At 44.6% G+C, this 23,968-nt stretch overlaps 1 protein-coding gene across 1 annotated transcript; it reads left to right on the top strand.

Moving 5' to 3' along the window:
• The first annotated feature begins 7,384 nt into the window (after positions 1–7,384).
• Positions 7,385–23,962, top strand: LOC111846438 (parvalbumin-7-like). Its single transcript, XM_023816600.2, has 5 exons — positions 7,385–7,528; positions 21,893–21,961; positions 22,193–22,325; positions 22,906–23,015; positions 23,526–23,962. Exons 2-5 carry the CDS (start codon positions 21,901–21,903, stop codon positions 23,549–23,551), a joined length of 330 nt encoding a protein of 109 aa, XP_023672368.1. The 5' UTR covers positions 7,385–7,528; positions 21,893–21,900; the 3' UTR covers positions 23,552–23,962.
• The last annotated feature ends 6 nt before the right edge of the window (positions 23,963–23,968 follow it).

The raw sequence follows: 23,968 nt of genomic DNA, 5'->3' as shown, positions 1-23,968 counted from the left end.
AAGCATTGAGAAAATGCTGTTTCATTGTTTTGCTGCCAGAATACAGTCAGTGTCCAGTTTACTGTGCAGTACAGGCTGCTTCTCCAAAAGTAATTATGTGGCTGCAATTGAATATATATGGTATGCAGATAGGGTCAAGAGGTTTACATTACTGTTCGATTGAATGCTGGAATATCTAACTCTATCTAACCCTAACCCTAACCCTAACTCTAACTCTAACCTGATCTAAGTGAGGCAGTAGATCAGGGGTGTCAAACTCCAGTCCTGGGGGGCCGCAGCCCTGTGTAGCTTAGTTCTTTCCCCCTTTCACCACAAATGATTCTGCTCAAGAGCTGTGTGGTAATTAGCACAAGTTGAATCAGGTGTGTTAAATGAGGGTGAACCAAAAACTGTGTAGGGCTCCGGCCCCCCAGGACTGGAGTTTGAGACCCCTGCAGTAGATGGTGCTGAAAATAAAGGTTCCAGCATCTCAGAAACAGCCACCTTCCTGGTATTTATGCATTACAGGTTTGCAGAGAATTGTGTGATGACCAAAAAACATCCTGTCAGGGGGTAGTTCTGCGGCCAAAAGCACCTTGTTAATGAGAGGTGTTAGAGGAGAACGGCCAGACTCATTAAAGCTAACAGGAAGGCCACAACTGGAAAAATAACAGCTCATTTTAACAGCAGCATGGAAGAATGTGCTTCTGAATGCACAACGCATCTGCTCTTGTACATTGTCTTGTGCACAAGTTTGGCAGCTGAGAAAATGATCTAAAAAATGCTCGACAGCTACATTAAACCTACAGATATAACTGCGCTCACTCTCTAGAAAGAGTGTTTGAAAGACAGCTATGACTCTGCTGCACATGCACCAGCCGCTTCACACCTGCAGCTGGGGATGAAACCAAAATAGGGGTGTAGGTGTGAACAAAACGTTAAAAAGGGGAAGCTTCACGCTAAGAATGATACATGCTAATTTGCCTTTCCTTTACTACTGGTATCACAAAGACAAACCTTTATAACTAGTTGAGTTTAGAAATTACTCCTTCAGAAAGTTGTAAAATGATTAGTCTTTGATTGGCTCATGTAAGTAATCTAGTACAATATATACTGTACAGTACAACATGCTGTGAATATACACAATTTCTAATTTACTTAGAGAGTACTTCCAGCCAACGAAATTTATGCAGCAACATTTTCTAGGGCTAGATATCAGTCTCCCCTCCAGGGATTGGGTAGTTTAAGTTTTGTACACCATTTCAATTAATTAATTATTCATTTTCAATTAATTCATTATTTTAGGAGTTCCACATTTTCATTGTCTGCATCCCAGAACTAAATGCAAATATAGGCATTGCATGCTTCATGCAGCAGCTGGTGACTGGGCTCCAAGGAGGGGATGTTGTCATTTGTGCAAGATGTGTGCATGATCATTCACGAGTTTCCTCATCTATCCTAGCGTGTGCATTTAAAAAATGCTAGCATTCACATTTGATTACTTCCTCATTCCCTTCAATATCTGTTTCTTAGCTGACGTATCAATCCCAAGCCAGTACAAAAGCAAGTGACCTGCTTCGTAATTCAAGAACTTTCCGCACTCTAGTTCTTAACAGATAGACTAGCCAGTTTCCTTAGACATGCGTTGCTATCACCCTGTTCTTTCACTGGGTCTCTCAGGTCCCACAGCACCAGACTCTCTGAGTGTCCTTCACATTTAATTTATGTACAGTATTTAGCAGACACTGGGAACCTGATCCACGGAGGAGTTTTCAGCATGACCTCTCAATTAGCCAATAACAGTGGGTCCCCAGTACTGGAGTTGAGAACCACTGCATTATTATTGGCTGATCGAGAGGTCATCTCATCTCATTCATTCATTAACCTTTATTTTACCCGGCAAAGCATTAAGAACAATTTCTTATTTACAATGATAGCCTGGCAAGTACCAGAACGCACTTGTAAAACAAAACAACAAAGTTAATAATATATAAATAAAATAAAATAAAACCCATATCAGAATGATTAAATAAAATTAGTAAAAACATTTAAAACATCTTTAAACAGGACCAAATGCATCATGCATGTCTTGAACCAGAAAAATTGGGTGGGACTGTTGATTGACACTGATAGTGTCAATGATAAGTGAGGTTACTGTATGTCGCAGCGCGTCATGGTGTATTTACAGCAGACTTGGCAGAAAAAAACACTAGTTCCTTTTTCTTTTTTATTTTCTCTGAGGCTGACTTTTTTGTCTATCTGTACTGACACTATGGTTGCCAGCCATCCCTTTTACAATATGGCGTGCGTTCCTCGCTGGGATCCTCCCGTATAGTATGGGAGGCAGAAGTTTATTTTGCAATGCAAGATGATCCCGTATTATATAAGAGACAGCTGGCAACCGCTAATGTCAGTACAGGATTACAACCATACTTATCCTTAATGCATGGAGCATGTAATTCATGACATATGTACAGCAAAAAAAAAAAGGCAGTATGAAAATCAGTAATTTTAAACAAAATTTAAAGTGCACTTAAATCACTTCTGTTTCCCCAACAAGTTATTTGAAGAACATGCCCTAGAGGCAGCACGCAGATAGACAAAAAAAATCAGCCTCAGACAAAATAAAAGAGAAAAAGGAACTAGTGATTTTTTCCCAAGTTGGCTGTAAATACACCATGACGCACTGCGACGTAACGTCACTTATCATTGACACTATCGGTAGTGTCAATCAACAGTCCCGATTTTCGTGGTTCAAGACAACCCTAATTGAGATATCTAATGAGATTCACTTTGAAAACTTTCTAGTGGGCCTACATACTGCTTTCTACAAAAATCTCCCACTGCTACACGAGAGCATTTATAGTTGTGATAATTCTCCATAAACAAAAATGGAAATCACCAGTCAGTGATACAGTGGTTAGGTAAAAAGACAAAGTAACTTGCAAAAGCAAATTTTGCGTGTTAATGTGCTTGTCTGCACGCTAATTTTCATTTTGCATGCTGGTTTGGGCTCATTTATATTCATGAAACTGTCCGATTGGCTGGTGAACATGCTCCCATTGACATGTGCTACCTATTTTTTCAGGGTAGTTCAGGAAAACATTAATATTCATGAGAGAAGCTACCTGGTTAGGCTGTGAACACAAAAATTCACTCTCCGCATACGCCGTGCATTCGCGCATCACACAGTGTGTCTGTTTGCGGGGGGAGGTTCACGTTGAGAGGTTCACTTACCTTGGCAGTGACATTCCTGTCTCTGGTGACTTCCTATTAAATCAGTAAATGGATTGGGAGAGCATTAGGGGTCATGGGGTCGCTGGAATGGAATGTTTTGCTGTATGGCTGCAAGACATGGACTCTATCCCCTGACCTGAAATGTAGACTGGACTCCTTTGGCACTGTGTCTCTTCTGAGAATCCTTGGGTTTGACTTTGTGTCGAATGAACAGTTGCTTAGGGAGTCCCTAATGAGGCACATTACCCGCATTGTGAGGGAGTGTCAGTTACGGCGACTCCCGGAGGGTGATTTGGCTCGCAGGATCCTCATTGCTGAGGATCTGAGCTGCTGGACCAGGCCAAGGGTACACTCATGTAACTGGCTATGGTAGATAGACAACCATTTCCAGAGGGTGACCTTGGACTGCGCATCGGCCTGAGTCATCTTCCGGGATCCTGAGATGTGTGGTCGTCAGGTGGGCGCAGCAACACGCTGTACTGGTGCATGTTCCTCAATCTGACCTGACCATATACTCTCCTGACATTATACCACATATGTTCTGCCCTTTTTCCTACCTGACAAAAATTGCTTCCAAGCACTATAGCAGGGGTGGCCAATCTAACCCGCAAAGGGCTGGTCTGTATGCAGGTTTTTGGGATAACCTTTAGGTCAGCTGTTCAAACCCAGGTGTGAGGACTCTTCAGCCAATCAGTCCTCTAATTAGTAATATAATTAGGGAGTTGCAGCAAAAACCTGCATACACACCGGAACTTGCGGATAAGATTGGCCATCCCTGCACTATAGCATGTAAATCGACATTACTTCACACATCTACAATGTCTGAAAATGTTTGCTACCCTTGCGTGTAGCATAGTTTATCTTAAATGTTATTTGTATTTTGTTGATGTTTGTATTTATTACAAACAATTGAGGTGGTAATATATTTTTTATATTCTGACAGACTCCGAATTCCATAAATGTGGGACCAAATTTTACCATTAAACTTGACAGTACATGTGTATTTGTTTTCCTTGTTGAGACTACTTTAAATTGTAGTTTTTGTTTTAATTTAAGTAAAATATTTTAAAAGCAACATGATTTATGTTTCTCTTTTACCTGGAACAAAACTGATTTGACATTACATTCTTACCCTGGCATTACATTTACCCCCATTCAAAACTATAGGTAGCAGTTTCTGGCAGCATACAAATATATACAAATATCCATTCTAAAGTATGAAAATGATATTTTGGCAAGGTAGCAAAAACCAGCAGGTATAACTGCAAATTTCTGCTACGGTAGCAAATTCTGGAAAAGGCAGCAAAAAATGGCAGAACACCGGCATTTTGAAATGTTTGCGATAAAATTTACTGGTGAAGGGTGGGGGACAAATATTGTCAAAAGGATTTGAAAATGCCTTGGTATGTCGTATTAATTCCTCCCAAGCCTAGCCTAAAATCTTTATCCATATCACTAGGCTACTTGTATTTGTGTTTTTTGCAGTACATCTGCCCTCTGCTGGTCTTGTAGAATATCACTGCTCTGCGCAGGCAACCTTCTGTGTCTGACACGTGTGAACTCAAGATTCACAGACCAAAAGAGCGCGAGGAAAAGTGAAGTATGAACCTGGCCAGCACAATAAGGAATTCTTTTGTTTTTATTCAGAAAAAAATATGAAATGTACCAAGCTTGCTGGCGCAGATTAGCGGAATGACTTTTTTACTCTGTGGAAGAAAAAGGGTCTATAGGCCAGATTTAATAATGAATTATAAACTTTTACGTGGCCGGTACTTTACCTCCACTACAGAAAATGGTTGATCATCAAATGCGTTCATAACCTTTATTTCAAAGTAGCTCTAGTGCTTTGAACGCTGATAAAGTTTAAAAATTGGATGCCAGTTTCAGTATGTTAAGCAATAGGCCAGTATCATGCATTTCTTCATGTATTGTTTGTTCCATCTTCATAAAAACAATATAATAATAATAATAATAATTTACATTTCACAACGCTGCAAGCTTTCCACCACAGATTAAGTGAATTGCATCATATACATATGCACGTGTCCGTGTATGTAGAAGAGTGAACCTGCCTGTATAGTGACGGCACGGCACCTTTGGCCTTTCCGGTGCAAAGCTCAGAAATATACTAACCGATAGCTGCTTTCAGTTGAACACACTGCATGAAAAATCTGAGAGGGATCAATATAAAATGAAATCTGGATCTAATACTGTATATATATATATAATAATTGAACCCTGCGGGGAAATTGTCTTTTTCACACCTCCCTCGACTTGCTCTTTGTAGAGTAAGCCGTCTGTGAAGGGTAGCTACTTGTTGGGGTGTCCAGGGACCTGCAGACGTGCTGAGGCTGGGTGTGAACTGGTGACCTTCTGCAGGCACACAGGCTTAGTCCACGGAGCCACACACTGTCTCATATGTATATTTAGGAGATGTTTGTGTTCATATAATTCAACTTGAGATATTCACAAAAATGACACTTTATGGTAGTCCCTATGTAGTAATGTAACGGATTACAGTAATTTGCGGCGATTTTTATATGCTGCTTGATGTATTAGTGACATTAATTGAAAGAACGATGTATTGTCTTGAAACCTCTTTATGACATGTTTCACCTACGCAATTCGACTATTCCAATATTTACCAATTACAAAGAAAAAAACAAATCCTTGTGTCTGGGAAACTTCAAATAACATTGCGATATTATGTCTATTAGCAGAAGAGAGGTTGATACATTGCGGCACTTGAAATGAGGTGTGAGGTGCTTTTAACATCATTGTATGAACATCCACAGCGCTGCTGTCCGTCGACCTTGGGCTCCAGATCCCACAAGGTACCCGACCTCCTGAGATGCAGCGAGATCATCTGGAAATTGAGGCCAACGACGAGAGTTAGGGATGCCTAAAAGTAAGGGCGCTGGAGGGTAACTGACGACAGGCATGTTTATTTTAATATTTCCTTAATATGCTAACATATTTCGCAGTGTGTGAGCCAGCATCTGCTGCAGTTGCGAGCTCGTTCACGGCAAAGACAAAAGGGGAAGCACATCACTGCAAATCCTCAGCCACACTGCTGAACTAGATAAACTTGATATCGAAGGTGGAAATAACGCTGTGGTTCCCCTAAAGTGACGTTACTCATTTCTCTTGACTACATAATGTCTCTCTTCAGGTCTGCCTTTTAGAATAAACATTTATTTCCTATATATAGCTCGGCAATTCTAATAATGACACAGTGACTTTGTAGCCATATGACTCAGGTGACAAATTAAATTCTTCCATTCTTTATGGAGTTCAGGTGTTATATTTTGCAAGCATAAGTCATATGACAGTATGGTGTTGCCCTATGTAACCCATGCCCAAGTGCCTGAAGGTGGCCTGTACTCACCTCTTTGTTTCTTCTTTTCAGAGCACTGGGACTGTTTCTTGCGTCCCAGCACTGAATAATAAGGGGAGTTCTATTGACAGTTTTCCCCATTTCTAGTACCACTTTGACCTTTGACCTTGACACAAAATCTGTCCAGAGTTTCCAAATCCAGAGAGAAAGGGAACTAATACTAAAAGTATTATTTGGAATATTTCAGTCGAACCAGACTTTAGAATTTTTCAGCGCCAGCATCTGAACAAAACCAGTGCCGGTACCCCCCCCCCCCCCAAAGCGTCCTTGATGGACTGGCATTCCTTCCACGTACCTCTGTCTGTGCCCTGATAGTGCCTGACAGAGGCTCCTGCCCCCCCCCACCCCCACTGTGATCCAGTCCGAGAGTAGTTGTTGGAAGATATATGAATGGATAGTGCCTTTTGTACGCATCACAATACTACATCCTAGTGGACGAAATGCAGAATAACCCTCTGTGATTTTGCCGATGATGGTCATGATGACAGTTTTAATTGCCGTGGGTTTGTAGATTCTGCACCTGTCAGCCACTGACTTATTTGCATCTCTCTTCATTTGTTCCTCTTCTCCATTTTTACCTGCGTCCCATCATCCCTTTCTCCTACCTTTTATTTTAATCCGTCCTTTTTACTTTCCTGTCTCTTCTTTTATCCTCTCATCTCGCCAGCATGCAATCCTCCCTTTCTAGCCTAACTAGGCTCCCACCCCCACGTAACAAAGTGAAGCCCCTCCTTCTCTCTCTCCCTCTCTCCCTCCGTCCCTCCCTCCTGCTGCCTTTATCTATCTGTCGCTCCCCTTCAGTTCACCTCCACTTCTTCAGCGTGCATCTCCTGAGCAGGACCTCCGCTCCACACGGTCAGCTTCCAGCTCCCCACCACTTTGAAGTCACCGTGCCGCCCCGGGACACACTCTGAGGTTAGGGGCCGTGGGCCTGGGGGGGGGCACCGGTAGCCAGGCTGGTCGGGATGGGTGGTACTGTAGAGTCCCAAGCCGGAAGAGTGTGTATGTGTATGTGTGAGTGTGAGTGTGTGAGACAGAGAGAGAGAGAGAGATGGGCAGAGGCGGGAAGGAGTTCGGTGAAGTGTGGAGGGGCGAAAATGCATGTTGTGCCCATAGATGTGGGGGGGGGGATCAGGGAGACAAGGGGGTGCCACAGAGTATGGAACCAGCGAAGCGCAAATTCGGAATGCAGAACAGTGTGATGCATGGAATGCTGCAGGCGGACGGGGGAGAGAGAGAGTGGGAGCAAAGGCACGTTACTGAGAGAGTGTGAACGTTCACAGGCTGTCCCTGCTGCAGCTCTCCCGGGAGCAGTGCGCGAGTTGCGGTATTGCCTGGCCGGCCACATAAAAGTCCAACATTCCCAGGTGTGATCACCAGGAACTGATTGGAAGCTGTAAATGGCTTGGAGAGATGGGGGATGAGTGCGGGTGTGTTTGGAAAGCTGGGGGCGGTGTGGAGGTGGGCTCTGTTTAAATGTGTTTAATCCAGTTTGATTGATGCCCTGGATTCAAATGAAATCTGAAAGTTTTTCTAATGGAGCAGTGAGCCTGTCATGACCTGACAGCTCACTAGGATCAAGGACTGCACTGCAGAACACAAAAAATGTGTGTACGCACCTAGAACCTGAAGAGGGTATGTGTATACAGCACCTAGAACATGCCATGCATAAGTGTGTGCTTAAAGCATCTAGAATGTGCAGAGAATGTGTGTGTACAGCACAAAGAACATGCAGAAGATGTCTTTGTACAGGACCTGAAACATGCAGGGGATGTGTGTGTATAGCACTGGGAATGTGCCTTGTGTGTGTGTCTATAGCACTGGGAATGTGCCTTGTGTGTGTGTCTATAGCACTGGGAACGTGCCTTGTGTGTGTGTATAGCACTGGGAACGTGCCTTGTGTGTGTGTATAGCACTGGGAATATGCCTTGTGTGTGTATGGCACTTAGAGCTGTAAATGTGTAAGAATCCACAAAAAATCACCCACGGATTAGTGGGTGTAAAAGAGTGAGAGCTTCTACCAAGGAACGGAGGAAGAGAGAGTGAGGGATGAAGGAGAACTGCCGCTGGGGCTCGCAGCTTTATACAGGCCATGGCCATGTGGGGGGCCACCTGTGGGTGTTTGGGGTGGCATGCTGTGCAGGGGCGCACAGGCAGAGCTGGGGGTCACACCGCCTGCGCTGCGGAATGAGGCCGTGCCCATGACATCACTGTCCTCGCGGGTCACCTTGCTGGAGGCGGGCTGGGTGTGGGGATGTTTCACTGAGTGCTTGTGGGTTCACATTCCAGGGGGAGCCCTGCTTCTGTGCCCTTGAGATCGGTACTTAACCTTAATTTCCTCAGTCAAGAGATTTGCTTTTTTTTTCTTTTCTTCCAATGAATAGAAAAAAAAACAGCAGCAGCAGGACAGTTAGAGCCGGCAAGGTTTTAGCAGTGACTGCAGGGCACACACATGTCACATCACACACATGTCACATCACACGCGTGTCACATCACACACATGTCACATCACACACATGTCCACTTCAGGATGCGCCAACACCACTACCGCAAACTTAGTTTTGAGAACGTCCCATCACACTCTCTCTCTTCCCACCCCCCCGATCTGTTGGAGGCCGCACCGGGCCATTAATGAGAACAGGAACCCTGGGAGGTGCTGGATTAGCAATCCGCCAGAGGATAGCCCAGGATAGAGCTCTGTCTCTCACTCTGCATGCCTCCCCCCCCCCCCGAGTTCCTGAGGATGCGTGGGAGCGTGGGGGCCCAGTCGCCTGCCTCACTATATTTTCTCATTTCTTTCTCCACGCACAGTTACATACATATGATATTGCGCTTGTGTGCTGGGGTCGCGGAGTGACTTGGAAGATGCTTCCATGTGGGAGTGAGTAGGTGAGGCCTCCTCCAATGGCATTTACTGCGGCGGGATCCGTGGGCAGCACTCACTCGAAGGCTGCAGACTGTGCAGCTGATCGGGGCCGACAAAGCAGGGAACCCTGGAGATCGGTGCTGTTAACTTTGGTGAAGTGAAACGACAGTGGCATAGGTTATACCGTGGAAAAAAGCAAAACAGATACATGTAGCACCAGAAAGGGTGTAATGTGATAAAGCACAACAGTAAGTGATGTAGTTCTACATTTTTACAAATTTCTGGGGGTGTAATTTGCAGAATTTGCAGATGATTAATTACAATTTATTTCCAATTGGCTGGACATACAGTACTTCCCCGATGAAGGTGCAGATGGCTTTAAGGACACTGAGCGGAAAGACAATGTCTCTGCTCGTCTCTGGGATCCGGCACACCTTGGGATCAATCGGGGTGCGCAGCACTGCGTGTGGGCTCCTGACTGCATGACAGGCGCACCCTAGCTGCGCAGACATGCACGCAATAGGTGACACTGCGCTCAGCAACTTCAGTGAGTTCAGCTCCTGCCCACACCAGGTCTGGTACTGCTTCTCTGTCCTGTTTCTGCTTAGCAACCTTAAAGCTTCCCAGTGTGTTGTGCGCACAACTACTGTGTGCTGTGGGTCACCCACAGGCTCCACCCACTTCCATTAGTTACATTGTTACTAACCCAGCCAGTGATTGGCAGCTCCTGGTCCTGCCCACCTTGGGTTTTGGAGCCTCTCTCCCTACTGTGGTGACCTCCAAATGTTGTGGTGACTTTTAGTTCCAGCTGTAGTGGTGACTGGAGGTGGATCAAAAGTGTTTGAGCCAGTTTACATCCCAAAGGGAGGGGGGTTACAGTACAACCCTAGAGCAAGATACTTAACCAGAATGACTTGTATGAGGTTATAATAAGCTTTATAAATGTAAATTGGAAGTCACTTTGGGTAAAACTGACTCGTTACCACATGAATAATGTCATGCTAATGAGCTGCTGTTTGCATTGACTCTAATTTATGGTGAATAAACAGGTTTTGGGGAAATATGTTTGATTTGGGCGGCCAGGGGGGTAAAGGGTGCATTAAAATTCCACCTGTTGGTCTGCCGTACCATTGTCACATGGAAAACCATGCCAAAGACATCTGCCTTTAAGTTGGGGAAAACGGTTTAGTGGAAAAACGTGAGAGAAGCGTTCACTGTTTTGGGGGCTGGTCACGTTTGAAGGGCAGGTATTTTTAACAAGAATAAAAAGTGGAAAAGAGCCCATCTAAGTATAGACTGACTTCAGGGCACAGCGCTGAAACCGGAGTCGGCCATTCCAATTAAGGAGCTGATGACCTCCTAAATGAGATTAGCGTTAGCGCTCCACCCGTCAGAGAGACGAGAACAGAATGAATTGGAGCAATTCTTTTTTTTTTGTCATGGAGCGGCTCTCGTAAATGAGAGAAAGTGACCTATTTCTGAGCCGTTATTGAAGACACAGGCATATGATTTTACATTTTGTTGGGATCTTAGTTCAGTTGACTATCAGGCAATAAGAAAGACATGTGTTATGGTGTGGAGCAAGTCAAAAGGTGTTTTATAGTTACTTTCACCTAAACAAGCAGTTTGGTGAAGATTTTGATGGCAGCTCTTGAACTGTGGAGGTCACTGCTACTTGAAGGTGTAAGCTGTCCCCTGTAGTCCCCTGTAGTAAGTGTAGGGTATTGCAGTTGTTCTCATGGGAAATATTTTGGGTTCACTTGGTTTAACTGAAAACAGTAATTCCCCACAAAAATGTCACAAAGTTACTGAGGGATGTAGAATAAAGTCTTTGAATACACAGTGTCCTAATGGTGTCATCCTTATACGAGTCTCCCTGGCTGTGGCAATGATGAAGGTCTGTGTTTTACATTTCAGCTTCCAGGCTTCTCTCTGGGTGCTCAGTGAGGCAGAGAGTATAAACGGGGGCTTGTGATTGGATCTGCCGGACTTTCCCATTTTCTGGAGGGCCTGATTGGCTGCAGGAGAGAGCGAGGGCAGCTTGGTGGTGATCGGCTTTTATTCATTCATTCATTCATTCAAATTTTTAAATTTGCTTTGATTGCACTTTGGAGACAAGTGCAGAGCACTGGTTTTGCTGGTAAAATTAGATAACAGAATTTGTATTAATCTAAGGTTATAAACACATGTCCACCTGCCAATTGTAAAGTCGATAACAATTAAAACCTCTGGTTTGTTCTACTGTCTCCTGTTCTTCTCATCTGTACCAGCCATGAATCGGCACTATATGTCGGATTAAATCTTCAGCATGCCGGACTTGTGCTTTCTGAGCACATAGTTCAGGCATTTACAGGGGTCAGAAAAGTCGCAGTATAGATCTCAACAAAATCACAATAAAACAACAATAAACAGCAGCCTTTTGAGGGATAACGGGCAGCATGACTCCATCACGCCGGGTTATAAACGCGGTGCTGCTCGCAGTCATCCCAGAATGAAAGGTTCATTTAAGCCTAACTTTTGTATCTCATTTTCCTTTCCATCTGAAAAGGGCGACTGGCTGGAATGACGAACATGCGGTGATTATAAAATCATTAGACGGCGAGCTGCCCTCTGCTTCAACCTCTGCGACTAATGTGAAGAGGTTGATACTTGTGGAAATTGCTTCTGTGTTCCCTGACAAAGGGCGTCCATGTCTCTCTATGGCTGTGTAGCTTTCTGCTCGCTTTTAAGGCACTTTATTTTCTTATATATATATATACATATATATATAGCGTTTATTTTATACCCTTTATCTGCCGATAATGAATAGATGCTTGCACAATCCTTCAAAGCATCTGTATGTTACACAGTCAGTGATATGGGTTAAGTGGCCAGGTGCAACTCTTTATACATACAGTACGGGAGAAATGAATATGTTGAGCAGGAGTGCGCCCCCCCCACCCACCCCGGGGCACTCTTGTAACCCGCATAGGACATTGCGGCTCTTTCCTCCACCCCTCTCATGCTGTGTGGCTGCATTGCTGTGAGAGGCTATGCGGAGGGCCCTTGTGCTCTCTAGCGCCCTCTATGTGTGTGTGAGTATGTGTGTGTGTGGGTGTGTGTGAGTGAGTGAGAGTTTGTACACCGCTTTAATGGTGCAAGGTCAGCAGAGTGACCCGAGTCTAGTTCCCCCCTGCCCCGTTTGCCATACAGTCCCCTAACTGCTGTCGTCATCCATACAGGGGGCACTTGCCCACTGCCAGCACCCCCAGCCCTCAGGTGCAGAGGGACCTACAGCCCTGTACACTCGCCCATCTCATCATCGCTGCTTTTCAGGTCCGGTATAATCAACGAGCCTCTTCACCAGGCCGGCTTCATCCGGGCCAATCTCTCTCTCGCCAAGGCAGTAAATATCATCCATGTGATGAACTCTGCACTCCGTATCCTGTACACTTTGGGAGCAGGATGAAAGCTGAGAGGGATTAACCTTTACACATGTCGTCTTCTATTGCTTTGAAAGCGGTATATGGTGCTGACATAAAGATTGCCCCCCACCTTCGCTCTCTGTACCTACAGCAACCGAATACAGATTATGCCCCCCCCCCCCTCCCCTTTTTCCTTTCTTCGGATCTCTGAGCTGTAGGCATGACTGGAATCGGGAATGCAAGGGGGTGGTAGAGACCTGACACAGTAAGCAAGCTCTCACTGCAGAGCCAGAGAGCCATTTATACAGGAAATACTTCAGACAGAAATAAAAAGATAAAAAATAAAAAGATAAAAAGGCTGCAGTGGTCATGAGGGTGCAGAGCTACAGGCATAAGGCAACGTATAACCCAGGGTGGGGCACCAAAGAGGGGAGAAACATACACAAAATTCATGGTTCAGTACAAACCTTTGTTTTGAGTTTGTGTTGTTTTGAGTTTGTGTTGTATTGTGTTGTTTTGAGTTTGTGTTGTTACAGTTGTAACACTTGTATGTCGTTAAACCTTTAACCACAATCAGGAACAGCTGTAAACCGAAGCCAATACTTCTGTCAACGTGTATGAAAAAAACAAAGATGCTTATTTGCACATTGTAAAAATGACCAGAATTCACTTTATCAGCTGGGTACATCTGCATGTACTAGGAATTTGTTCAGGCAGTATCTGTGCATACATTCACAAACAACACTGTCAAGATAGATGTACAGTATATTGAAAAAATCAAAACCATAACATTATAATAATCATAATGAATTAAAACTGTAGTTCATTACTCAGTTCTCTAGTACTGTAGAGATAAATACCCTATAGCTGTAAATATTTAAAGCCTAGCCTGAATTTCCTGGTAAAAGCACCTTAAATGCCACAGGGACTAACTTGCAGAGGCTGTTTTTGGGCCAGTCGTACACACCCTCGCATGATGTCGTCTGAAATTAGTTAGCATGATGGATGTGTTTCCAGCAACATATCAGAGTTTGGTATAACCACACTTTCTCCAGTGTTGGTGTAATTTATTGGGAAAGCAAAATGTTCACAGGCTGCTGATGATGACTGACTGTAACCAGCTTTACCCGTAAGCAACTCACAGCCACATTTAGCGTAATGGTAGCATAATCAAATTGTGAGTTTGGGTTCCGCCCATGTCAAAAAAGGTATTCATTCATTTTGACGTACTGAATGGTATACGGCACAAATATGTGTACCGGTACAGCCCGAGAACCATCCCATCACAGAATACTGGAAAGTTCTCAATCAAAATTGTCACCATCTGGGACCTGGTGATCTCTGGCCTTAAAAGGTGCTTTCATTCGTAGAACCAATCCCCTGAAATGGCAGCAATTTTTTCCCGGCTTGCGAAGGTCTTTCACCAAGTTCAAACACCCCCCCACCCTCAGGGCCAACCAAGACACGGCAGCTAAATGAGAGGGCTGAGTGAGCCGGGGCCGATCATTAACATTCAGGTGGGGGGGGTCCTGTGATCCATGCCGCTAGGGGGCGCTGCAGTTGCGTTATCTGATTTGGCCACGGTTAATAGGGTGTGAGTTCGAAGTGTGGCTGTGGAGGCCAGGCTTAAAAGCCAAGGACTAGGAGTTTGTCCATGAGTGACCTTAATCATCGTGACGCGAGGATTTCCTACAGGTTAGCTGTCTCTGCCGGAAGCAGGTTCTCGGCCTCCATTCGCGGCGTCCAGGACATGGGCTTTCTCACCCCCGGTGGAGATGCTAGGAGCACAGGAGCATGGCACTCTCTGAAGGTCAGCCCACCAGAGGCCAGGGAGTGGATCAGAAACAGAGCCAGACCAGCAGGTGGCATGGCGTTTAGAGGCCGGCAAGCTTGGGTACGTAGCGTGGAGGGGTGCAGGTTTTAGACACTGCTGTTCCCAGGTCACTTTGCTCCATATTCAACTTGGCTTAGTGGTGAGATAGCAGGCAGCACAGGGACACCAAGGGGCCACCGGGACTCTCTCAGCCTCCCCATGTGTTACCTGTTGACCCAGATTTATGTTATTTCTCCATCCATCTTACCGCTTATCCTGGTCAGTGTTGGTGAGGGGTTAGAAGGCTGGGGTACACCCTGGGTAGGATATTTTTAAATTGCATAATAACATAAGACAAATAGAACATCAACCTGACATCAAATAAAATTTCTAATTACAATTAAGTACCTTAATTCCTAAAAAGCTGCCTGAATGTAGCTCTTTGTTAAATGGATAAGATGGATTAATGTATTTGCCATTTATGTGAAAAAAGTTTAAAGTCTAGCCAATATCTTACCGTCATCTAATGAAGTTGGCAGAGAACATGGGGTTTGTCTGCAAGCTTATTACATTTATTGCTCAGAAAATCATTTCATCGCAACTGATGAGTCCCCACATGGCAGTGGAAATCACGTGGCTGCTGGGGAGGGACAGGCTGCACAGGGCTGGACCAAGAGAACGAGGGAATAGACCGGCACACATGGGAACGGGGGGGGGGCAAGGCTCACTTATCCTAAATTAATTATGAAATCTCCCAAATTGAATTTGAATCTGCTGCAAAAATAGAAAAAACAGAAATGGTACGCTGATAAATGAGAGGTGGGAGTAAGGAGAGGGAGAGGAGGTGGGGAAGGGAGGTGAAAAGGAGAGGAGAGGGACAGAGAGAGCGATTGAGTGAGAGGGGGAGTAGAATAGGGGATCAAGTCAGAGGGGTAGAGGGGGAGGAGAAGGGGATCAAGTCAGGGGGGAGGAGAAAAGGAGAGGGGGATCGAGTCAGAAGGGGAGGGGGAGGAGAAGAGGAGAGGGGGATCAAGTCAGAGGGGGAGGAGAGACAGAGACAGACTGACTGACAGAGAGATTGACAGAAGCAAGCGGACAGACAGAGACAGACTGACTGACAGAGAGATTGACAGAAGCAAGCGGACAGACAGAGACAGACTGACTGACAGAGAGACGGGCAGAAATACACAGAGACAGACAGAGACTGACTGACTGACAGAATGAGGCAGAGATGAGTTCGACTGAAGATGCTGCTGGTGATGATTGCTGCACTATGAAACCATCTCATTGGAGAATAAACAGGACCTCAGAAACCAGGTTTATGTCCAAAGGAGTGCCGCTCTTTCTCCAGGGTATCGATCACATTACTAATTACACCCCCCAGTTCTGTCCTGCTTATGGGATCAGATCTAAGCATAAATATGGAGGTTTTGTCACACTTCACATGTCCTGGAAGGGTCTCATGCATTATGACGACATAATGAACCATTACCTAAAGCTGCCCAGTGTTTGACACATTTACTGAATTGTTCAGTTGCTTAACATCATGCACACACTCTGGAAAAATGTTGCTTCCTACTGATATTTTCTATTTCAACTCCCCACACTCGTGACTAGTGGGCGACAGGGACATTTTGAAAGCACAAGAAGCAGCCGTGAGATATAGCGCCCTGCATGGGTGTCCCTGCTTTAACTAGTTTACGGAACATTAACTGTACCGGGGTTCATTTGTGATGAAGGTCAGGCTGGCTGCTGTGTGACCATGTGTGCCCACCTGACACAGCCGTGCCTGCACATCCTAACAGATCTTCATAATATGACTTTATTTTCACATACATTATCTGTGTGGTACCTGGCAGACTTGCCCTGTCCTCAGTCTCCTCCCCTAAGCATGTACTGCTGAATTTGCAGCACCCCCTCAGTTCCGCCACCCACGCTCTGACATCTCGCCCCCCTCTTCACCTCTCCCTCTCACCCTCTCTCTCCGCCCCCCCCTCTCCTCCCACCGCCATGCTTGTTGTGACTCTGGCTACACAAACTTGGCCTCATACTCTGTTTATGTGTTTTGTGTTAAATTTCTGCTCTTGGCGCCTGCACCTCAAACACAACAGCAAGCCAAGCTACTTCAGTTTTATTGAACATCTCTCAGTTGTTTTAAACATTTATTGTTCCTTAATATTTATAGTGTCCGGAACAGGTCCATTTCCAGTTCTGAGCTAATTTCACGCCTGCCGTTCAACATCCATTTCAAATTAGTCTTGACTGCCTGCGACGGTCCATCAGAGTGGCATCTCCATTATTCATGAGCTCGTTCGTTATCTTGCCCCCTAACCCCCGGCCCTCATCCCCACATTTCCCCCCGGATCGCCTCTGTTCTGGTGTTGCTGCGTCTTTCTCGGCTGGACTCTGCTGAGATGCCAAGATGCAATCGCCCAGCATTGTCCCACAGATCACCCGATATCAAGCAGCTGGACCACAATCAGCATGAAGCCAGTCACCCATTCTCTATTTAGAGTGTGGCCTTAATGAGGCACACAGATAAATATGGATTTTTCCTGCTTTTCACCTTTGTCTGCTTCCCTGTCCCCCAGAGCGGCCTTGGGCCTCTGTCCCTCTTTCTTCATATCTCTAGCAGAGAGTCACCTCCGTACCAAAGGTAGCATCTAAATATAACATTCATGTACCCCGAGGAGGTTCCTCACAGAGAAGAAGCACAAAGGAGAGAGGAGGCGTAGAGGGGAGAGAGGCAGCAGGAAAGTGACGTGTCGCATGAGAGCAGCTGGATTAAGGAGTCGGACCATGACGCCGTGGCTCAAAAGAAGGCACTTCCAAAAGGAGCCAATGACGCTCTGCCTGCAGATTCATCGGACCCATGGCTCAGATCCCGTGCTCCTCAGAAACACAGCACCGCCAGGAAGGTTTTTGCTAAATCAGAAAGTTGTGGGTCTGGTTCCATGCGGGCTGCTGGTGTCCTGTGGAGGAGTCCACACATGCGCAAAAAGTTTTTTTTCCCATCAGGTTTGTAAAGTAGGATCAAGGTGTGGTAGGGACGTAAAGGCCATCCTCAGCGCTTTTGGCTGATTATGTGGATCCCAGGTGAAACACCTGCTGTTAGCAGTGACTATTTTTGGTAAACTGTCAGTCCTGTTCTGGGTCAGATGAGTGGGTACACACTGTGGCCCATTCTGGAACAGTGGGACCAGGAACGGGCTCTTGTGGCAAAATCCATGGAGAGACGGCATGACGGGAGAGGGACGGACACGTGACATGGAACGGGGACCTGAACAATCAGGTGCTGTGGAGTTTTATTATTGCGTAGATGTCTTATTGATGACACCACTCACATTTCTGAGAATTTCCAAAAAATCCATGGGGAAAAAATGCGGACATAACAGTATTGAGTTTGTTAGCTTAGGGTACCTGGGGGGAGGGGGTGGGAGGAGCAGATGGATATGCCCCCGGAGAGATTAGGCACCTACGATGGGGGGGATTTCCTCAACGGAGAAGGGGTGAAACGCACCAGTGAGCAGTGGTTAACATGTCAACAGTGGTTAGTGTTGAGCATTGGTTAGCATTTGGGCAGTAATTAGCATATAAGCAGTAGTTACTGTTGAGCAGTGGTTAGCCTGTGAGCAGTAGTTAGCGTGTGGGTAATGGTTAGCACGTGAGCAGTGGATAGCTTAGTGGTTACCGTGTGAGCAGTGGTTGCTGATTGATGTTCAGGGTGTAATTGCGACCGATGGTCAGTGTTTAAATTTAATTTAAATAAATAAGCATTTAATAAACAATAACCTAGAAGAAAATGGTCAAGGCAGTGAAAAGGATTTTAATCCTTTAATCCCGAGTTTCCTCATCAAACCAATGGTCAACACCATCACATGCACCAGAGCCATCAGACAGAGCATATTTGTTTCTGCTCCCTGTGACCATAATTTGAAATGAGGGGGGTCTGGGGGTGTCCAGGACCTCCCATAAGCTGTAAGGGACCCCCCCCCCTCATAAAAAAGAAAATCCCTGTCATAGTAATTCATCTTGATGTATATGTTCTTCCTGGTTCACTGGGGGCTGGGAGCTGGAAAGGCTACAAAGAGATACAGCCACTAAAACCAGCTTTCAGGGTGACAGGGAAAACATAAAGGATATTTCTGTTCAAGATATTTCATATCCTGTCATTTTGAAGCAATTTGCCTATATTTATGTATTAAGTTATGACGGAGAAAACTTGACCGTAAAAGCAAGACAGAAATTCAAAATGAAGATGGATGGTTGGCTAATAGCATCCATTACTCGAACGAGCCCAGCAGAGAAATCCGATGCAGCACTTTCCGTCACGTGCTGTGATGCTGCTTGGTTCACAGGTTCCGCTCACGGCAGCCAGTTCGCAGTGGGTGGTAACTGGAGGAGGCGCTGATACTGCAGCATGCTCACTGCTCACTGCTCACTGCCACTAAGCCCTGCTTTACAGACAGTCCCTGGTTATGTGTCAGCACACGTTCCCTAAGTCTGTCTTAAGTCAAATTTGTAGGCAAGTTGAAACAGATACGTATAGTTCTCATTACTGTCAGTTAGTCAAATGTTTGTCCTATCATATAGTATATATTTTGCCTTTCTATGCATATAAAACACTTCCCAATACAGTAGAACATCTTAAAATAATAATACTGCAATAGTAATATAGTAATCATAAGAGTAATTACATACAGTACTATACTGTCCCTCAAGCCAACGAACTAATGAAGCCATGCGGTGTTTTCATGAGCGTTAGAAAGTAGTGTGTGCGTTCATTATTACGAACATTGTGTATATACTTAACCCAAACTTCTCATAAAATAGGTTTTATGACAGTCTGTTCATAAGTACGAGTTGTCTGTAAGTTGGATGTTATTAACCTGTGGACTTCCTGTATATGCATGAATTAGTGTGTCATCTGTGCGATTCCAGCTCTCCAGAGAGTTTGTAAGTTAAGATATGTCTGACGGTACGTGTTGCCAGGCCCAGCAAAAATAGTACCCAAGGTCTGCTTAAAATCTACCTAATGGAAGCTAAAACTAGCCAAATATTTGAAATCCTAGTATACTCTACCTCAAAGAATAAACCAGTATTTTGCATGCTGAATGTTCAGCATTTTAAAACCGCAGTTAAACACAAAGACGTCGTTAGACAGACGCACTCTCTTTGGCTAGCTGGCTGGAGTGAGATGACATGTCTGTACATGCATTTACATACTTGTAACAGTTTTAGTAACTTGTACTGTAAATAGTCTGTAGGGTTTGCAAATGTAGCTAATTTTAGGTTCATAGTGGAATAATATAGATTTGCCATAAGAGTCTGAAAGCATGAGCCAGATACGTGAGACTTGGCAACCCTGCATTCCAAGTGCGTCTGTCTCTAACCTTTGGTAGCTTCGATTCGGTATTACTCAGCATTAGGAGCCACCTTTAATAATAATTAACTTAATTATTACAGTCCGCTACCGTGGAACATTACGAAAGCAACCCAAAAACCCATAATCCGCGACCTCCTAATATTTACCCACAACTGTATTTTCAATATAGCCCAATTGGGCGGGAAAACCGCGGACCCTGGCAACTCTGGTCTGCACTGCGTCCCCAAATTATTTTTAGGGGAGTTTCTGAAAGAAAAGATCTGCATCCGCACTACCATTATCACTAGTGCTGAAAAAAACTTCTGCTCCTTGTAAAAGTCAAATGATGTAGCTTATGACTGCACAAATAATTAGCTTTAGCATTTGTGTAATTTTGTATATTGTAGGCATATATTAGAGTGGTTGTAAATGTATATATTTCTGACGTTTTTCATTTGCACATTTAACCAAAGCTTTTTATAATATGTATTTAGAAGTGGTGAACTTTATATTTTGTTTGTCGTGTTAGCTGTACACAAATAAGCAAAACAACATATCATTTGTGCATTTTTTGTCCAACCAAAATTGTTTATAATTCTAGAAGTGTCAAAGTATATATTTTGAATCATGTATTTTGACTTTGATTAGTAATAAAGTTCAGTTTTTATAAATGCTTGACTGTTGATTAATCTCACACACAACCATGTGTTTAAAGTAAATGGACGTGTTTTATTTAATAAAGGCGAAATATCATAATACTGTAGCGTCGCAAACACAAAGCAGTACATGAAAGAAACCATCACAGCAACAACACAGGGATACAGAAATTTTTTCATTACCCGTCTCACTCTGTTCCCCTCAGTTTAAAGTGCACTCTGGTCTTACTCTGATGTTTGTTGGCCGGATGTCTTTATCATAAGGTAGAGCTGCATTTAAACCTGGCTCAGGTACAGTGTCAGTTTGAGCTTCACAATAGTTGTAAACAGCATACAATGTACACAAAACATGATTTAGCTGCACACAAACAAGCAAAACAACATATGCTAGGTAGCAAAAGTCCTGTGGCTTACTTCCGTGGAAACAGTGGAAAAGCATTCTTCTTTCCTGTGAAGAATAAGCAATCAGGAAAAGAGACATCAAAATGAAGATAGCTAATCAGCTAAATAGAACGAATTGGAGCTCACTGATTTAGGTGTAACAAAATTTTTACATTTATGAGCGTCCTCACTAACGTGTTTACAGAAAGATTAGTTGTCGGACAGCGCTGAAATATTTCTTCGCTCGTAGGAAAAAAAAGATCCGTGGTAGTGCGGATGGAAGGCTAAATCGGAATGAAATTTTTGCGTTACTAAACGAAAGCGTATTATTACTGTGGACGTACCCTCACGGGTTTCTGCAAGGCTGTTAGGCAAAGCCCTAGTTAAGGCATCATCAGCATAAACAAATTTAGCTAAATGAGCTACAGTAACAACATTAACGCAGGTTCTCCAGCAGCCGTCTGTCTGCGGTGATTAAGGTTCTATCCCAGATTCTTATTGCCTTGGACCACATATAATAGAAGATATGACCCTTTCTAAGAAGCCATTTCATTGCTGTGCATCTGGCCTAACATTGGCTTTAGCTTAATGCTGTTAGCACATGTTAAGAGACAATTTGTGACCTGACATTGTGTTTCTGAGGTGGTGTGTTGGCCATCTGATATCAGAATCTCATTCGAGGCAATCCGACCTTCCTCCCTCCTCTTCCCCTCACATGCCCCCAATATCGCTGTTCCGTTCCAATTCGTGGAAATGCGCAGCTTGACTACAGTGTCCTTCACTTCACCCTGCAGCTACCAAGATGGCCATGAATGACATCCTGAAAGCTGAGGACATTAAGAAGGCCCTTGATGCATTCAAAGGTGAGCCCCCCCCACAACAGTATCAGTCAGGGGAACCTCATTCTGTGTCATAATCCCTCTTCATCAGTTTTTATTTCAAGGTTGTGAATGAAAATCTGGAAACAAAATGCTGAAATAGCACAAGAGTCGTCCACCAAAAGGATGCTGCTGCTGCTTTTCTGGGACACTGTCACTGGGCAGTTCGTCACTTCCCAGTTGTCCCCATTCCTAACCTTGCCCGGTTCTTATTAGCTGCAGACACCTTTGACCACAAGAAGTTCTTCGAGATGGTGGGTCTGAAGAACAAATCTACCGACGACGTGAAGAAAGCCTTCCTGGCCCTGGATGTGGACAACAGTGGATTTATCGAAGAGGAGGAGCTCAAGTGAGAGGCAGGGGGGGGGGGCAGGCGGGCAACAGTGTGAGGGAGGTGGGGACGCTACCTGTGAATGTGCTCCACAACACTGCACCCCCATCAAAAGTTGCACTTTGAAATTCTTCCCAGTTCCTCTCTGCCAGATCCCTTCCGGAGCCATTCCCAGACCCCCACCCTCAGGATTAGCCAAGGGAGCAGCATGTGTGTGTGTGTGTGCGCATCTATGTGTGTCTGTGTATGCGTGTGTGTGGATTAGGTTTATATTACATTGTTGGGACCAAATATTCCCCACAATGTGATAAAAACCTGTCATTTTGATGTTGTGGGAACCACTTTTTCGGGTCCCCACAAAGATCTGTGAATGGTTAAGGTTAGGGCTGGGTAGGGGTTAAGGTCGTCATGTTGGAATTACAGTTTTCCCCATAGAAATGAATGGAGCGTCCCCACAAAGATATATTTATAAACCTGTATGTCTGTGTGTGTGTGTGTGTGCACGCTAACCACTCCATGCCTGGGAGAGCAGAGGTGCGATGGCACTCTCTCACTCTTCTGCTCCCTCCTGCCCTCCATGATGCCCTGTCTCCTTCAGGTTTGTGCTGAAGGGTTTCTCCACGGACGGCAGGGACCTGACTGACAAAGAAACCAAAGCCTTCTTGCAAGCAGCCGACAAGGACGGAGATGGGAAGATCGGGATGGAAGGTGGGAGACCTATTTCCAGGCATCCATCATGCTGAAATGTGGAAGGAATGCTGGGCTCTCATTCTTTTACAAACCTGGAGTTTGCCTTCTCTGTTCAGCACGGTGTTAACACAGCATCACACATTACTGCTACAGATGATGATTCTTATTTTCTACAGGAACATTAACTTGTTGGACTGATTTAAGATTTCATACTTACCAAAATATTAATATTCTTGTATTTAGGCACAAATGATTCTGTCTTTATGTTAATATGAATGAATAATAATTTTAAACAATTTTAAAAACTAGGTCCTATCCAAATGATGTGACAACCTTGGCAAATCTAGTATGCCATGTAGGAATATTTTCTCAAAATTTCTATTTGTCCAGATTCTAATGTGATTTAAGTGAATCTCAAATGTCAGTGGTCAAGTGAGCTAACATTCAGATTACGACGATGCCACTGGCCGTAACTCCTGTGATGTCATCATCAGTCATGTGACACCCTCCCCCCCATCTCTCTTTCAGAGTTTGCAGCCTTGGTTCTGGAGTAAAAGCCAACGCCTTTCTGACAGACTAGTGCTCTGCCCTCATGGTCCTTAACTCATTGCTATCTCCATTGTCGCTGCTCCTTACAAGCCCCCCCAAAGGCCCACGACATCCCGGTTTCTCCATCCAGACACACTGGACAGAAACATGGGTGCCTACAGCCCCCTACCCTCCAAGGTAGTGCCTAACAGGCCATTCACCTTTTTTATACAAATACCGCAAATACAGTCAGCAAATGTGACGAAGGTCGAATCTCATGTAGATATATAAATATGTAACACCCCCCCCCCTACATAATCCTCCCGGCTCCCCCTCGGGATCCCTCATCTGGTAATGAGCCGTTGTGAAATTCACTGAAAGGAAAATAAGTTGAGCTGTGAAAAAAAGAAAACAAGAAAATAAAAAAAATAAACACACGCGTA

This window comes from Paramormyrops kingsleyae, chromosome 22, assembly GCF_048594095.1.
Source record: "Paramormyrops kingsleyae isolate MSU_618 chromosome 22, PKINGS_0.4, whole genome shotgun sequence".
Lineage (NCBI taxonomy): Eukaryota > Metazoa > Chordata > Actinopteri > Osteoglossiformes > Mormyridae > Paramormyrops > Paramormyrops kingsleyae.
Note: the sequence above shows the minus strand (reverse complement) of the source record. Positions and strands in the feature narration are given on the sequence as shown.

Bases quoted from the DNA above. Each gene is read 5' to 3' on its own strand.
- LOC111846438 (XM_023816600.2), top strand. From the start codon at position 21,901: ATGGCCATGAATGACATCCTGAAAGCTGAGGACATTAAGAAGGCCCTT. The intron at 22,326-22,905 runs GTGAGAGGCAGG...TGTCTCCTTCAG, and splicing joins ATCGAAGAGGAGGAGCTCAA to GTTTGTGCTGAAGGGTTTCT. The intron at 23,016-23,525 runs GTGGGAGACCTA...TCTCTCTTTCAG, and splicing joins TGGGAAGATCGGGATGGAAG to AGTTTGCAGCCTTGGTTCTG.